The sequence below is a fragment of the Desmodus rotundus genome, chromosome 5, assembly GCF_022682495.2.
Source record: "Desmodus rotundus isolate HL8 chromosome 5, HLdesRot8A.1, whole genome shotgun sequence".
NCBI lineage: Eukaryota > Metazoa > Chordata > Mammalia > Chiroptera > Phyllostomidae > Desmodus > Desmodus rotundus.
This window is the reverse complement of record NC_071391.1, coordinates 23,649,627-23,666,012: the sequence shown is the minus strand read 5'-3', so window position 1 is coordinate 23,666,012 and position 16,386 is coordinate 23,649,627. Positions and strand designations below refer to the sequence as shown.

At 47.9% G+C, this 16,386-nt stretch overlaps 2 protein-coding genes across 2 annotated transcripts in view; one reads left to right on the top strand and one right to left on the bottom strand.

The window, feature by feature from the left end:
* LOC112303192 (uncharacterized) overlaps nt 1–16,386 on the bottom strand; it is a 198,065-nt gene that overhangs the window by 24,459 nt on the left and 157,220 nt on the right. The window lies entirely within an intron of this gene.
* RCN1 (reticulocalbin 1) lies at nt 559–13,460 on the top strand. Its single transcript, XM_024558833.4, has 6 exons — nt 559–1,034; nt 5,408–5,601; nt 6,617–6,795; nt 8,468–8,528; nt 11,223–11,422; nt 12,302–13,460. The coding sequence occupies exons 1-6, from the start codon at nt 781–783 to the stop codon at nt 12,407–12,409; spliced, it is 996 nt and encodes a 331-aa protein (XP_024414601.2). The 5' UTR covers nt 559–780; the 3' UTR covers nt 12,410–13,460.

The following is a 16,386-nucleotide window of genomic DNA, read 5'->3' as shown; positions in this document are numbered from 1 at the left end:
TGAAATACTGATTTCCTTTGGGAAACAGGAATATCTGCCAACTTTGGGTCTGCATTCCTCCTGGATGCTGTAGTGCAAGGTTGCAGCGTTTAGATGGGCCCTCGGTCATACTGAAGTTACCTGCTTGGCCCTCCTGAACGTTTGGGTTTGTGATCCTCATTCCCAGAGAACCTTGCCCACCCTGGTCTCTTCCCTGTCTTGTGTTTGTAATCAGATTGCCAGTTTGGGTTCAGTGGGGCTGAATTTGGTTTAAGAGCTCATCTTGGGGGCAAGGGGTCTTGGGCTAAGATTTGGGCTCCTAGCTGGAAGTTGAGCTGGGTGGTAGTGCTCCCTACTTTCAGTTCTCTGGAACTGGAAGAAGAGAGAGGGAATTTTATCCCGAACATCTGTTGCTTGACAAAGAACTTCTTCCCTGTATTCCCTTGAACCCTCCAGTCCCTAGCGCAGCATGCCTGGGCCCGCCCCTCGCGATGAGATCGAGGGGAGGGGCCGAGGAGAAACCTGAGCCCCGCGCGCCCACCACTCCGCTGGCGACGTGGCTCGGCGGCCGGTGCCACCCCTCTGGCAGGCCAGCGGCCAATGGGCGTGTGAGCGCGGCAGCCCGAAGCTTCCCCGTCCGTAGCCGGGGGCGCGCCCCTCCGCTCAGGCACGGGGCGGGCGCTGGCTGAGGGGCTGGCCCGTCCCCTTCCCTGCCGCGGCCCCAGCCCCCATTCCCCCAGTTGCCTCTCTCTCTGGTTGCTCGCTTGGTGTCTCCCTGCGGGCCGCTCTCTCCTCCCCACAATGGTACGCGGTTGCCGCAACCGCCTCCTGGGACTTGCCCTGGGGCTGCTGCTGGCGTGGGTGCTCGCTCCCCGAGCGCTGCGGGCCAAGCCCACAGTGCGCAAGGAGCGCGTGGTGCGGCCCGACTCGGAGCTGGGCGAGCGGCCGCCCGAGGACAACCAGAGCTTCCAGTACGACCACGAGGCCTTTCTGGGCAAGGAGGACTCTAAGACCTTCGACCAGCTCACCTCGGAGGAGAGCAAGGAGAGGCTGGGGTGAGGCCGCGGCCCGCGCTGCGTTTGGGGGCGTTGCAGGTGCCCGCAGGGCCATCCGGGCGGGAACCACGCGGAATGCGAACCGTGAATCGAAAGCGAAATCGGCGCACGGATCCGAGGGCGGGGTCCAGTCAGAGCGGCTGCCGGGCTGGAGAAATTCGCCCGCGGGCACTGGAACCCCCTGCATGGACATCGCCCCCGGGCCACGGTGGCTTCCCACAGAGGAGGCTAAAAACGTGGCAGCAGCCGCGGGAGCCAGGACGTCGAGGGCCCGCCCCCTCCCCGTGGTTGCATCAGAAGGGAGGGTGAAGGACGTACAAAAGAAGAGTTTGTCCAGGGTGGCCTTTTAGTGACAGTTCTTCCCCACCCTCTCAGTTTCTCTCTTCTATCCCCATTTCCAAACAGACGCACTTGAGACACTTCTAAGGTTTCGAGGATGAACGTAAATGGATAAAAGAGGAAGGAGTTAGACGAAGGAGAGGCTTGATTCCTGGTCTCTGTCCCTGGACGGGGGCCGGGGTGTTCTTCAGTCTAATCGCCCTGTAAATCTGATGTAGGGATATAAAAATCCTGTTAAGAAAGGAGGGACATTTGGGATTAGGGGGTGGGGGTGGGAGTGGAAACTGGTCCCCTAGTTTGTGTTTCCAGCAGCTGTCTGCAGAGGCACCCAGTCCTTTGGCCGCTGAGGGCAAAAAGCGGTCGGGTGGCGTGATGGGTTGTAAATTTCACTGTTGAAAGCAGTTGAGTCAGGAACCAGACCTGGGAAACAAAACTTTGGGACATCTCCGTGCGCCCTCCGCAGGTTCCCTGGGGAGACACTGGGGCATTGTGCAAAGGTATCTGGAATCAGCAGTCAGTGTGGTGGAGGAGGATGGGCTGGGGAGGGTCCCAGTAGCCCTGCCTACTGGGCACTAGGCCTCCTGGAATCTGGTTCCTGGGGGTGGAGATCTTCGTGTCCTGCTACATAAAAAAGAACACAGCCATCCCTGTGTTGATGGAGGCCACCAAAGGCCAATGGGATTGGTTGGGATATGAAGCTAAATTGTACCTATTGTGTAGGTGCACCATCTGTCTGCTCTGATAAACAGATCTTTGAATTTCAAAGTCACCTTCAAACAATCACCTTTTATTTTGCAGAGAAGTACTTTCTCTTCTTGTTTGGGACTTAACAATTGGGGCCATTGATGAGTTTAGTCTATTGTATTGCTTTGAGGCGCTTGAAAACTTGATTTGTTCTGGGGGTTGGGGTCTGGAGTAGAGAACTGTGTAGTCTGCAGTCCTACAGCCTTCCGGTTTCAGGCCTTCACCGTGAGGAGTAAGCCTGTTGGCGAGAGCAAGGGCTGATGGAGTTGGTCTGCATTTGATCTTCGTATGAACACTTTAACTTCATTCCTTTATTTATGCAACAAACATTTGAATGGGCACTGTGTGCCAGCTACCATGTTCGGTACCTGGCAGGCGCAGAGAACTTTTGTATGCTCCAGGCCTCAAACTACTTAAAATCAAATAAGACACAAGCAGATACTAGTATAGTCACTGCGATGGATGTAAAACTATTGTGAGCACACCCAGAAGAAGGAGCCCCTAAGGGTTCAGGTTGCAGAGAGAGGCTGGGGGGGAGGGGCTTAGAAATGGATCTGAGCTTGTGGGAATACTCAGAGGATGCCAGACATACCAGCAGGGAACAGCATTCTTGAAGAGAGAACAGCCTGCATCCAGAGGTTTTGAAACCTGTTCGTGGGAATGAGATGTATTGGGGCGATAAAGGGAAAGGGCAGAAGTGAGAAGTGAGAGTAGAGGGGAAACCAAGGGAGCAGGAAGGACCTCTCAGGGACGGAGATTAGATGTTACCCTGTATGTGGTTGAAATGTCATCACCCTAAATTCTCATTAGGAAAGTCAGACTACAGTGGGGAGGAGAATGTAAGTGAGGCATGATGGGGAGACCGGTGAAGGATCATGGCGCTGAGCACCTGAGCCAGGCCTGCAGGTCCAGAGGGCAGGAGAGGGTGAGCCCAGAAGCATGTGGGAGGGAGAACTGGCGGTGCTCAGTCTTGGCTCAGCGTGGGGGTGGAGAGAGGGGGCGCAGGGACTCAGAAATGACACCTGGGCCTCTGGCCTGAGCCACTGGGTGAGTAGTGGATGCACAGCTCACTTGCAAGGTAAATCCAGGCCAGAGGTGGGCGGGTGGAGGAGCACGAAAAGCCGCCTCTCTGTCCAAGCTCCTAGAGCAACAGTCCCCTCCAGGTCTGGGCCGATGAGGGATCTGGGCCGGCTAGTCCCCACCACCTGACCTGATCCTGAAAACCTGAGGGCACTAGGTCCCTGGAGATGCGCACCTAGGCCAGAGGGCTGCACAGTGGGCACCTATAGGCTAGAAAAAGTGGGAATTAATTGTCATCATTTAAAACCCGAGTCATTTCACATATAGACCTCAGTTTCTGGCCTGTGTGCAATTATTCCCGTGTGGCAGTCATTGTCTGGAGCAGTGTGGGGTGACCTTGCCCCAGCTGGCAGGGGATCTCCAGGTTGCCCTAGGCTCAGCGTGGAGGCCGCATTCATTCCTGCTACCTGCCAGGTGTTTGTCGAGCTTTCCATCCCCCCGTTTATCATCCTTAGTGAGGAAAGGCACACGTCTCCTTTATTCCTCACGACATTCCCGGTAAACTAGGTGTTCCAATTTGCAGTTGGAAAAACTGGGCTCAGGGAGTCCAGACCTTTGCCCGCTGTCACCCAGGGCCAGGGTCACGGTGCTCTGACTGGAGGGGTGGGCTTCCCTGCAGCATCGTGCCTTTCCCAGTATCTCACTCCTGAGAGTTTTTAAGAGAGCTGTGGATATTTATATTTCCAGCAAATATTCATTAACTCCTATTATGTGTCAGGCTGACTGTGCCCCAGTCATTCATTTGGCGTAGATTAGATGCTCTCTTTTCCACAAAAAAAGGTTATTCAGCCTGACATTAGGTCTCTGCTGGTCTGAGATTCTGTTCCTCAGCTGGCTTTGGGTAACCGAGGGGCATGTCACCTCTAGGTCCCAGTGTGGGAGCAGTGCCTGGCACGTAGTAGGTAGGCTGAACAGTGCAGTGTTGAAAGGATTCTGCTGTGTCTGGCTATGGTCTCCTGGAAGGAAGCCTGAAGGTACCCAAGGCTTAGTCTTTCAACATGGAGACCTGGTGCAATTGCAAATGAAAGGACACATTAACTCTGTTAGTAATGTTTACACGTTCCTGAGAAAGAGGAGCTCGGGCAACCCAGGTATCCAGGTGGGGATGGAGACGCACGTACTAGTGAAGTCATTTCCTATATCTAATTAACCAGAGAGAAACTGCCAATCAACTTCTGTTCACACTAAGAAAATTTTACCACTGAGTTGATAGGGTTCCAGCCCAAAGCAAAGAAACAAATCCCTGATCAGCCTCTATGACCTGTTCCCAAGTAAATGGACTACCCGGGTAAAACCTTTTTAAATACTGGAAACAGCTTATGGGTATCTTTGAGGTTTTCTCCAGGGACGGAGTCCCTAGCTTGGACCCTTTGCCTACACATGGACTCTGGTGAATTATGAGCCTGGCCTTTGCTCTGTACTGGGTTTGGGGGAACCTCGGTGAAGTCCAGTGAGAAGTTGCCAGAACCTGGGCCAGCTGTGGAGCAGGAGATGCCAGTGGACATAGGGGTCTTCACCCTACAAGCAGGAGGCTCAGGCTCCTGTAGCTGCTCAGCTGATCAAGTTTCCTGAATAAGTTTCATCAATGTCAAGGCTGTTTTGTCCCCAACATTTTATGCTTCGTCCAATGAGATCTGGTGTCCTGCTTTAGGTTTCAAATCTTTGGGTCCAATGTAGTGAGTATTTTGTATTGTTTTTGTTTTAAACAAAGAACGCATTTATCTTTTGGTTTACTTGGAATTTTCCATTTTTTAGATGGGACCTAGAGCCAGATTTTACCCCAGTTGTACCAAATACTAGCTGTGTGACCCTGGAAAAGTAATTCAGTTTCTCTCAGCCTCAGGTTCCATTGCTCCAAGGACTGCATCAGGGAGGACTGCTAGGTTTCACCTTACACATCAACACTGATCAGTTGGTAGTGTCCGTCTGCCGAGCACTGTGTTGAGAAGGTCTCTGAGGCCATAACTAGATGTATCAGGACAAAGGGGCGTGATCTGCTAGTAGTGTCTGCCATTGGCACTTCGTGGGGGGGAAAGACATCTCGTCCTCAGAAAAGATAAACTTTAAGATCCTTTCCATCACCATGGGATCACTGATTTTATGTTGATGCATTTCAGATTCTGTAGGTGTTTGATCTTTTCTGGATTAAGATCACACAAGCCTTGGTAATAGCTTTGTGGGTTTTTTTTTTTTTTTTTTTTTAACTACAGGAAGATTGTTGATCGAATTGACAATGATGGGGACGGCTTTGTCACCACTGAGGAGCTGAAAACCTGGATCAAGCGGGTGCAGAAAAGATACATCTATGACAATGTCGCTAAAGTCTGGAAGGATTACGATCGGGACAAAGACGATAAAATTTCCTGGGAAGAATACAAACAAGCCACCTATGGTTACTACCTAGGTAAGAGGTGCTGCAGGAGAGATGGCACGGCTGGGGCCCACATAACAGGTTTTCTGCAGGATACTCTGCTCCCTCATCACAGCCACCCCCTTCAGGCAGATGTCACAACCTCCTAAGCAGAACCTGCTTGTGTAACATCCTGCTCTGCTTACTAGGAATGTACTGAGTTGCATACTCTGAGTGAAGTCCTCAGTGGTGAGTGGTGGCAGGGGTGGAGGGTCTAATGAGAAATGACTTAGGTTTCTGGCCGCCCAGGCTACGATCTCGGGACCACGCACAGAACAAAGCAGAGAAGAAGTGTGTCTGTGGTACAGTTTCACAGAGCTGCTGAGTTTCAGATAGCAAAGACGGAGTGGGCTGGAGCAGTCAGGCAAGGCTTCTGGTAGACAGCGGCTTGGGAGCTGGGCCTTGAAGAATGGATTTATATTTGGAAGATAGAGACAAGTGGGGGAAGTGGGTCAGCTGGAAGGGCAAAGGTGCAGCGATGTATATAGCAGTGGGCAGGGTTTGGATGTAAGACAGACCTGTTTGGGGAATGATGGAAGGGTGTGTGCAAGCACGGGGTGCAGGCCTGCTGGGTGCACGGTAGAGACAGCAAGGGTCAGGTCTGAGGAGAACCAGAGATGCACACTCACAGACACATTAAGGGAGATCATGAAAGCCAGGCAGAAACATTTAGACAAAATGTGGGTACTAGGGAGCCTCTGCATGTTCTGGAGCAAAAGATGATATGATGAAAGCAGGGTTCAGCAAAGGGCAGTATGGCATTAGTATGGTCTAAAGCCTGTGTTCTTAACCACTGCTGTAATGCCCCTGGTACACCAGCAGGGCCTGATTATGAGGCAGTATGAAGGGGCAGATACTGGAGGCATTCTGAAATAAACTGTTTCAAAGAACTTGATAGGTCAGGCCCTTGAGTCCCGTGTGTACTGTTTGGGCATGAGGGATGGGTGATCTGGAAGGAACGGCCTTCCTTGGCAGCCCAGTTGAAACATTTGTGCACCACCTCCTGCAGGAAACCCCGCAGAGTTCCATGATTCTTCAGATCATCACACCTTTAAAAAGATGCTGCCACGTGACGAGAGAAGGTTCAAAGCTGCAGATCTCGATGGTGACCTGACTGCCACTCGGGAGGAATTCACTGCCTTTCTGCACCCGGAGGAGTTTGAGCATATGAAAGAAATTGTGGTTTTGGTAAGATAAAAGAAGTTCCCAGGCTGGGAAAAGACCAGGGTGAAAACTACACCAAAATCTGGTCTCTTCTTCCAAAGAGAAAATGTTCTTCTTCTTGAGGGGAATTGGAGAAAGACCATAAAGTCAAATACATTGGAATGTCTGTCCACCCAGTAAATGAGTCAGGGCAGGCTCGGTGCCAAAACAAATAGCCCCCAATCCTAGCTATTTATCACAATCAAAGCATATTTCTTGCTTATACCCCGTCCAGTGCAGATGGTCCCAGGCAGGTGGGTTTTCTGGGCAGTTCTCCTCTAGGAGCTATCAGGCAGCCAGGCTGCTTCTATCACGTACTCCACCATCGTGTGGCCTCGAGGCCCTCCTGGTAACAGCCAGCTGGTAGACGAGGGAATGAGGAGCAGGCCGTCCACCTTTACTGCTCCCACCAGGGAATGACCTTCCTTTTATATTCCCCTGGCTCCTCCTAGTTGTAATGAGCCTGCAAAATACAGTCTAGATAGGTGCTCAGAAAAAGCAAATGGGTTTGTGAATAAACTAGCTAGTCTCTGTCCATTTTTCAGGTTTGAGGGAACTAGAAAAAGACTCTGAAATGGAATGCATTGTATTGTTCAGCCATAGAGAAACTTAAAGTAAAAACGTGGCTGTAAAGGACACTCCCCTTAGCTGGTTTGGGGGAGAGAGGTCTGCGAAGGGTGAATAAATCAGATCCTACAGCCTTTGAGAGTCAGCCATGCTTGTAAGGCCTCTGAGTGTAGTTTGCCTTCCATAGTGTCTTGTGGGGTCGCAAATGTCTTCATTTTCCACGACAGTAAAATAACGCCTTTACCTGTTTCCTGGTTGGGTAACCCGAGCCAGTTCCAACTGCCTCTGTGCTGGGAAACACGTGGCTGAAGCTTTGGTTCATAGCCAGCTCTGGACTAGGTTAGTTGTCTAGTTCTTAGCTGGGCCCACTCTTGCCTCATGCTTCATCCTCATGACCACCATGGCCCTAAGGGCTGGGCAGTGGCTCTAAGAATCATTTCTTTTTACTGCCCAACCTCCACTTAGTGATAGCTGATTTGCCAGGGGACAATAAAGATCAAGAATTAGCCACACGTGGACTATGTACCTTTGAGTTGCCGAGACAATGGATGGTAAACTTATTTAAGTACTCGCCCTGGCAGAAAACCTATTAGGAAGTCAGATATACTAAATACAGAAAATAATACATTCGAAAGTCAGATAGACTTTTATTTTTTCTTTGCCCACTGCTTCATGTTTTTCCGACACCCATTCGGTGTTCAGAGTTAGCCCTGGAATCTATTTCTGTGACCATCTGGTCCAGTGGTTCTTAAACTGGTTCCTCACAGGTACCCCAGGGGATGACTTGGCTGGATGGTGGAAATGGGTGGCCTGGCGGGGCTTCCTGATATACGCAGAGCACCTCTGGTCTTACACGTACATTTGCATTTGTAGAGAGTGTTCGGCTCTTAAAACTAGGGGGTGGGGGAGGAAGGACAGAAACCACTGCCTATTTTTTACAGATAAGAAATTGATCCTGGGGACGTAAGGAGACAAGCCAGAAGTCACCAAGCATTCAGACACAAAAGCCAAAGGAGAACGGTAGTCAGAACTCTATAAAATTTGCAGAGCACCTAGCCAGTTGCATTCTGTTTTCTGCTTTGCTTCCTAGGAAACGCTGGAGGACATCGACAAGGACGGGGATGGGTTTGTGGATCAAGATGAGTACATTGGTGAGTGCAGCCTGCAGTCCCGCTCTGCTGTCCCATCTGGGCGGCATTCTTCCACCCACACGTCTGGCTACTTTTTCCAGATGTCACTTTTAGCAACACGCACAAGTCTGTGGGTGTCATTCCTGTGACCTCCCAGTGGGGAGGGACTTGTCACCCCATCCCTAGTGGTGCAATATCAAGGAGAATTATTAGACCTTATTCAATGGACGAGAGACCAGAAGGCTGGCCCCTACCTCTAGATTGGCCAGCAGTTGGCTCCCAGCTCTGAGAGGTTCTCTTCAGCACACCTGTAGTTTTATCTCTGGGAAATGGGATTGGACATCCAGAGAATTACAATGAGTCTAGAGCAGATAGCCTTAGGGGGAAGATTAAAATCAGACTGGGTCCAAGGGGCCTAGAAGCTCTAAGTAGACACAGCTGTGATCAACAGAACTATTTATATGCCCAAGCTATCTGCAGAAAAGCATTCCTTCTTATAGGTAAATCCTTTTGCAGAGTTCATAATTGCCTCATAATATAGCTGTGTCATTGGGAGTACCGTACCTAGTGTTCGTTCTGAAGGCTCCCCATAAGCGCCATCAAGAAGTGCATTTTCAGGTAACTGTGAGCACTGGCTGAATGAGACTCAAATGAATGTACCTGGGTCAGAACCCACCGTTGCTGGTTAGAGCCCTTTCCAGCAGCTCAGTCGCCCTCCAACCATCAAGGACCAGAGCGGGCAGCATGGAAATTTCTGTTTGATCCTCATCAGCTGCTCCTTCAGTGCTTCGGAACATGGCTGCCTTCTCATGACACCTCCTCTTTTCCCAAGTCTCAACGAGGTGACAGCTGGCAAATCATGTGAGGGATGGGGTAAACAGAATCTTTGTACACATTTAATGGAAGCAGTTAATGACCTTTCAATGTAAATCCAGAACCCAGGTTGCCCATCGGTCTTTGGTCTGTGGTTGTATTACGTTGCCACCCCTTCCCCACGAACAAGTGCGTTCGGTAATGAAGAGCACAATGGCTTCTAATCGCTAGGAATTCCATTTGATCCGAGGAACCTAATGCTGTCCTCTGTCTGTGGTGTGGCACACAGGTAGCTCTCGCCTCGGTAGTTAGAGTGATCTTGGTGGCATTAACATTGCAGAATAACAGATGCTGACAGCCCCCTCCTCGGTGCCAGCAGCAGAGTCTGAGCCTTCCTCTTGCCTGATGCACGTCCGAGGGATGGTTCAGGGCCGCAGGTGCCTGGACAGTGGGGGTGGAATTAGACTGACAGAAAAGGCTGACAGACTAAAACAGTACAGCACTTCTGATTAAGGGTTGTGCTCCTCCCAGTCCTCCTGAATGCTGCGTTGGAACATTGAGTAGCTTTGCCTAAAAGCAACATTCCAGCCTTTACCTTGGGCAGAGAGGGAGATGGAGACATTGCGCCTGAAAATGAAATTCTGAGCACTTAGCCATCAGAGAGGCCCTCACATGGACTTCTCCAGCAGGTGGCTTCTCTTCAGGAGGGCCTGAGTGGACACCCAGTGGCGATGGGTGGTGGCTGAGTGCTACAGTTAGGGGTCCTGGCTTCTGCACTGACCAGCTCTGTGATCCCAAGATAGTTGTGCAGTCACCATAAGCCTCAGTTTCCTCATCTGTAAAATGGGAATACATAGCACCCACATTACCGGGACTGGGTGGAACTCAGGTTACCTAATAGATGTGGTAGCCCTTTGTCAAAAACTGTGCAGATGTCAGGTGTGGATCTATTTTGTGGCTGAACCAAGGGTCTTACTCTCTTTTACCTTCACCTACCTCCTGCTCCCTGTACCACCCGACATTTCCAAGCTGTGTTTCCATTAAAGAGAAACTGCCCACAGGATCTCTCTCTTTTCCAAGCAGATCTAGTGATTTAGCAAACAATTCATAAACTTTGCCGTCTTCCTCTTTCCCCTCCATGTTGTAAAACAAGGGTAGTGGTCTATCATATAGAACTGTTACAACGATGAAATAAAATACTAGATGCGAAAGCCCTTTGGAAATGATACAAACAACAGAAAGGAACACGGCGGCTGAGACCATGGGTTCGAAGCAGAGTGCCCATGTTCCTACGCAGCCTGAAGCTCACACTAGCTGCCGCCTCAGCATTTTCATCTATAAAATAGGAATTATAACAAGACCTAAGTAGGTCTTAATACTAAGTAGGTCTTTTTCCATAACAATCCATAACAGGATTGTTATGGAAAAAAATGTATGTAAAGTATATTATACAGTATTTGGACCATAGAAAGTGCCTGATGGCGGTTACTGTTACTAGTTTTGACCTGAATAGCAGGGTGGGTTCCAGAGGGCTTTCACAGACAGTGTTCCACTTGGCCTTCGTAATAACCCTGTCATTTGTGAATTACTATCTTCATGTTACAGACAAGGCAACTTAAGATTCAGCCATTGAATTCAGTAACTTAGTCCTAGTCACTGCACGGACTGAAGAGACTTAGTTCATCTTTCATCTTCTGGCTCCTAAGCTCAGTTCTTTCTAGTCCACTAGGCAGCCTTCACAGTGGATAAACCATTGCATTATTATTCCCAAGAAACTGCCCACCAGATGTCTGGGTTGGGTCTCTAGGTTGGTCATCACCCTTCCAAAAGCTCAGGAGGCCAGGTGTTCTTTGACGTACCTTCCCCCTTGTCTTCATAACCAAGATCATCCTTCCTTTCCAGCGGACATGTTTTCCCACGAGGAGAGTGGCCCTGAGCCAGACTGGGTTTTGTCAGAACGGGAGCAGTTCAATGAATTCCGGGATCTGAACAAGGACGGGAAGTTGGACAAAGATGAGATTCGCCACTGGATCCTCCCTCAAGACTATGACCACGCACAGGCTGAGGCCCGACACCTGGTGTATGAGTCGGACAAAAACAGGGTATTGCACACTCTTCTGGAATCAATGCTTGAAGGGAGATAGTTTACATAAGATTGGTTCTGTTTGTTCTTTGTGATAGCACTGGCCCGTGACGCTGTGCTTTATTGACATTTTTCATTCTGGCCCTACGTTAGAGACCTGTAAACTTGACCCAATACCACTATAACCCACAGTGAGCTTGTTCCGTGAGACATTCCTGGATAGTCGGCCATGGGCCACAGACTTACACTCACTCCCATTAGGATTGCAGAACTTTGTTTGCTGTGGGCAGGGCATGGATGGAAGAGGTACACCCTGCATTGCCTTAGGACAAGTTTGTCATCCATTCACTCAGTCAGCAGATATTTATCCAGCATTCATCAAGTGTCAGGGACAAGGAGGCCCAGCCCGTTACAACACTGGCATCCTCCGGCAAGCTCCCAGTTCGAGCTCTATGCCCAGCACTTCAGTATCTATTATATCCAAATAAATATGTAAGCAAGATTTAGAAAGAAGTCCTGCCTTTTCCCACTTTAATCACTGCTCCAGGCTCTCGGGAGACGGTTGAGTTTTGCAATCAGGTCACGAAAGGGAGGGGGAGCTCCTCGGGGACCATTTTGGGCATACCATTACTGCTTGTAGACACAGCTGGATTCTAACTTCTCACTTCCTCAGGGAGTTCACCTGGTACATTTTAGCACAACTTTTAGAGTAGGAGGCTCTCCCAGTTTGGGCTGTTGCAGTGCAGTAACAGTAGATGAAAGAGGTACCTAGCAGCTTCTTAATTATTAAGTGTAGGGTTTTAAATGTTGCAAATCAGTGAAATAACCTAGAGCTTCCTGCTGAGCTGTTCAGAGTTCCTAGAGCTTCGATGACACAGCTCTGTCCTCTCTCCTACAGGACGAGAAGCTAACCAAAGAGGAAATACTGGAGAATTGGAACATGTTTGTTGGAAGCCAAGCTACCAATTATGGAGAAGACCTCACAAAAAATCATGATGAACTTTGATACACACTCACCAAACGTAGCAGACTGTCATAACTTTCTTTTATTGTCTTGCATGGTTGTTACAGTTTAATTTATAGCAGTTGTGTCCATGAAACAGCAAATTCATAACTTCAGATTGGGGTTTAAATTGGTTTTCACTCAGTATTTACTGGAAAGTAGTCATCGCTATTCCTTCACTAAGATAGCTCTACAAGCGCCTTAAAATCTTGGTAAATCACCATGTTCTGTGGGGATACATTGCTAAACCATGATTTTAGCTTTTTCCATTGAATTTGAAGGGGAATAAGATTAGGAAAAGCCCTGTTACTCAGCAGTTGGGTGGGTTGCGGGGACAGTATATGGAGTGACTGCTGTGTATTTTAACTGCAGTTTTGTATATTTGCCACTGTTGAATGGTTGGTGAGGGAAAATTCTGATGAAGCTACTGTGGTAACATCCCCTGCAGGCTTATTTCAGAACAAGTCTAATACTTTAGGCTCTTCCTTCTTCGCCTTGTACTCTGATCTGTTACTGTAAATGGCATATAAAACTTACGTGCATTTTTCTGTATGGACCTGGTAATGTACACAGCAAATCCAGATCTTTTCGTTTTTGTTTTTACAATAAGAAACAATCAAGAAAGATAATGTGAAAGAGAAAGGAATTTTAGAGGTAGGGAGAAGATGAATGTCAGGCATTTGAAGAACTATAGGAAAATGACAAACACATTGTTATACTTGAGAAACTTTTCTAGACGTATAAATGAGGTAGGTCTCATCTTTGAAAAAAGTGAATAGTAATACAATTTATTTCCTCACTTATCATCGAGAGGAATGGGGGGGATCCCAGGGAAGCCTGCCTGCCTGATGGGGTGCTGGAACCTTCACATCCAGTCCCGGGGATTCCGTGACCCTCAGACCTGCCTGGGGACCACTTCCACCATGGAATTAGGATGAGGTGATGTTCCAAGCCATTGACTGAACTGGAGGAAAGGACTATTTCAGGTTGAAATGCCACCTTATAAGTAGGAAGTGAGTGAAATAAAGGTTCCCCTCGCGGGTTTTCTACTGTGTCCTGTGGTGTTTGACTTCATATGTACGGAGACATTATTATTCATATAGGGTTAAATAGTAAGATGGGATTATATGAGTTAAAAAGGGTCTGGGTTTTTTTAATCCAAGTACTAGAATGTTCAGAATATCCTATTATTTAATAAGTATATACTTCCTTCTTTCTCCGTGCTAGTTAGGGAATGGGTAGGTCATTTTGGCTTTAAGATCTCTCTGCGGTAGGTTTTCTTTGGAAGAATATGCAGAGCCCGATGAGGATACCTAATCAGCAGCATCCTACCACTCTCCCACCGGCCTGCTGTAGCCAGCCCCACCGACTTTCTGGTCCTTGAATACACCAAGTTCCTCCCTAGGTCAGACCCTTCGCACTTGCTGTCCCCTCAGACACATAACACTGTTCCCCACGTCCTCCAGCAACTCAAACGGCACCTCCTCAAAAGAGCCTTCCAGACCCACCATTTATAGTACAGTCGTTTGCTGCTTAACGGTGGGATATATTCTGAAAAATGTGTTGTTAGGCAGTTTTGTTGTGTGAACGTCATGCTTACATTTCTACAAATCTAGATGGTCTAGGCTGGTACACTCCTAGGCTAACACCGTCCTGTATGGGGTGCGTCGTTGACCGAACGGCCGTTACGCACTGCGTGACTGTAGTACGCACTCGAATCCCCATCTCATTCCTCTTTTACTTTCTTCATACCTATTACCATGTATACGTGGTCCTAGGGCTGCCGTACAAATTACCGCCAAGTGAATGGCTAACGACAAAAGTAGCTTACTCTCAGTTCTAGGGGCCAGAGTCTGAAATCAAGGATGCTCTAGAGGAGAATCCCTCCTTGCTGCCTCCAGCTTCTGTGGCTCCAGGCATTCCTTGTCTGTGCCTGCAACACTCCAATCTCTGCCACCGTCTCATGGCCCTTTCTTCCTCTCTCAGTGTCTCTGTGTCTCTCTCGTAAGGACACTTGTCATTGGACTTAAGGCTCACATCCTGAGATCCTTAACTTAGTTACAGCTGCAAAGGCCATTTTTTCCAAGTAAGGTCACATTCACAAGTTTTGGGGTACACGTGTCTTGGGGGGACCTCTTGCACCAACTGTACCATTGACATTGTCTTGTTTGTACATTGTCCATCTCCCCCAAGCCAGGATGTAAGGTCTGTGAGACCGATAGTCTGGCCCGTCTTACTGCTGTTTCCCGGGATCTGGAATATTAGAGCCCAGCCTACAGTAAGTATTCTATTTGGTGGAGAATGAGAGGCTGTTAGCTTTAATCAAAGAGAATATCCCTCGGGGGAAAAAATTCTGGGAAAAAAAAACAACAAACTGAACATTTGCTGAATAAGAAGGTAAGTAATTTTGCCCAGGATTCCATAGTGATTGAATGGTAGGGACAAAATTCAAATCTGGATATTCCTGGCTCCAAAATTCTGTTGTTTAGCACTGTTTTACTGTTCCAAATCTCCGAATTTGATATATGTTTTCTTTATTTCTCTGCTCACCCACAGTACATGATTACGTGGTGAGAAAATGGAATAGTTTCTCTTACCTAGATGTAAGCTGACACCTTTTTTTAAAGCAAGAAAAACCTGTCTTTTAATAAATGAGAAAATAATACTGTGTAACCTAATTATAAACATAACACTTTTAAAAGGTGCTAACATTATTTTCCCCCAAAAGGGAATATTGGTTGATTTATTAAGTTATACACAGTAAGATGTTAAACATTTTGAGCACTTAGTTTTTCCTTTCAAGTCAGTGCACATAAGAAGAGAATCCTCAAAGAGACTAGTGCTTCAGGGGCTGAATTTAACACTACTTAAGGGAAGAAACCCTTAGCTAGGGGACACAGCTGTTAACATCGTGATTTGTAAAGCCTTAGGTTTGTAATAGGGTCTGACTGTTTCCAGGAAAACATATTTTGTTTCTAGGTAACGTTTCAAATCTGATTATGAATAAATGCTATAAAATCGATCTGTAATGAGAAATACTGTAATGTCACAAAGCATTATTTATATGCTTAATGTGACTGAAAGCACTAATTGCTAGGAGCCAAAATCTGTCCAAGCAAAACATGACATACATTTTGTACCCCTTGTCTCTTAGCAAGTTTTCGAATGAATTCGAATGTAACAAAAATGTCGTTAGAAAGTCAGCACCACCTGGAGGTTTGTTCGCCTGCCTGGATTACTGTAGTTGTCTCTCGTTAGCAACGGCACGGATCTTGTCTGCTCAGAAGTGCCCAGCAAACGGCAGCTACACGGCGACCCGTTAGCTCAGCTCTGAAACATTGTGGACTGAAATAGTGAATGGCGGGCTAGATTTTTTAAAAAGTCTTTCTAGATTTCCTCTGCCACCTTTCTAATAAAGTCCGCTTCCTCCAAATACATGCACCAAGACTTGGCTCCCTCTGTTGTGTTAAAACTGAGTTTATGAGTGCTAGAATTTCCCACTAAAAACCAATGAGTGCCATAACGGTCCCCGCTTTGGCTCACATTGGAGTATTAAAAAACTGAGCAGTGGAAAGACTGTGTCATCAGCACCTAAAGTCATCAGATTTACGTGAACTTGGAGGTCTATCCAAAGAATCTATCAGTACTTTTGATTCTGGTCAGCTCTGGGGTCCAGGGCTGGGGCCACCCACCATTCTAGCAGCTCTAAGTAGTTGTAATTTTCCTCCTAACAGAGAAAACAGCATCTGATTCCCCACAGAAAAACATAAAATGAAATGAGTGTCAGGACTGGTTGCTTTCTTACCTTGAAATTTGTGTAGCAGGAGTACCTAAGATTCCTTTTCTCCTTTGATAAATACAAATGCCTGTGTACCAGGCCCTATGCCAAGTACTTACATACACTTTTCATGTAACCTTCACAACACCCCTACGAAGTTGTTGGTACTTGTAAGAAAGACGGTAAGCTGGCTTATGCTGTG

Bases quoted from the DNA above. Each gene is read 5' to 3' on its own strand.
- RCN1 (XM_024558833.4), top strand. From the start codon at position 781: ATGGTACGCGGTTGCCGCAACCGCCTCCTGGGACTTGCCCTGGGGCTG. The intron at 6,796-8,467 runs GTAAGATAAAAG...TTTGCTTCCTAG, and splicing joins TGAAAGAAATTGTGGTTTTG to GAAACGCTGGAGGACATCGA. The intron at 11,423-12,301 runs GTATTGCACACT...TCTCTCCTACAG, and splicing joins ATGAGTCGGACAAAAACAGG to GACGAGAAGCTAACCAAAGA.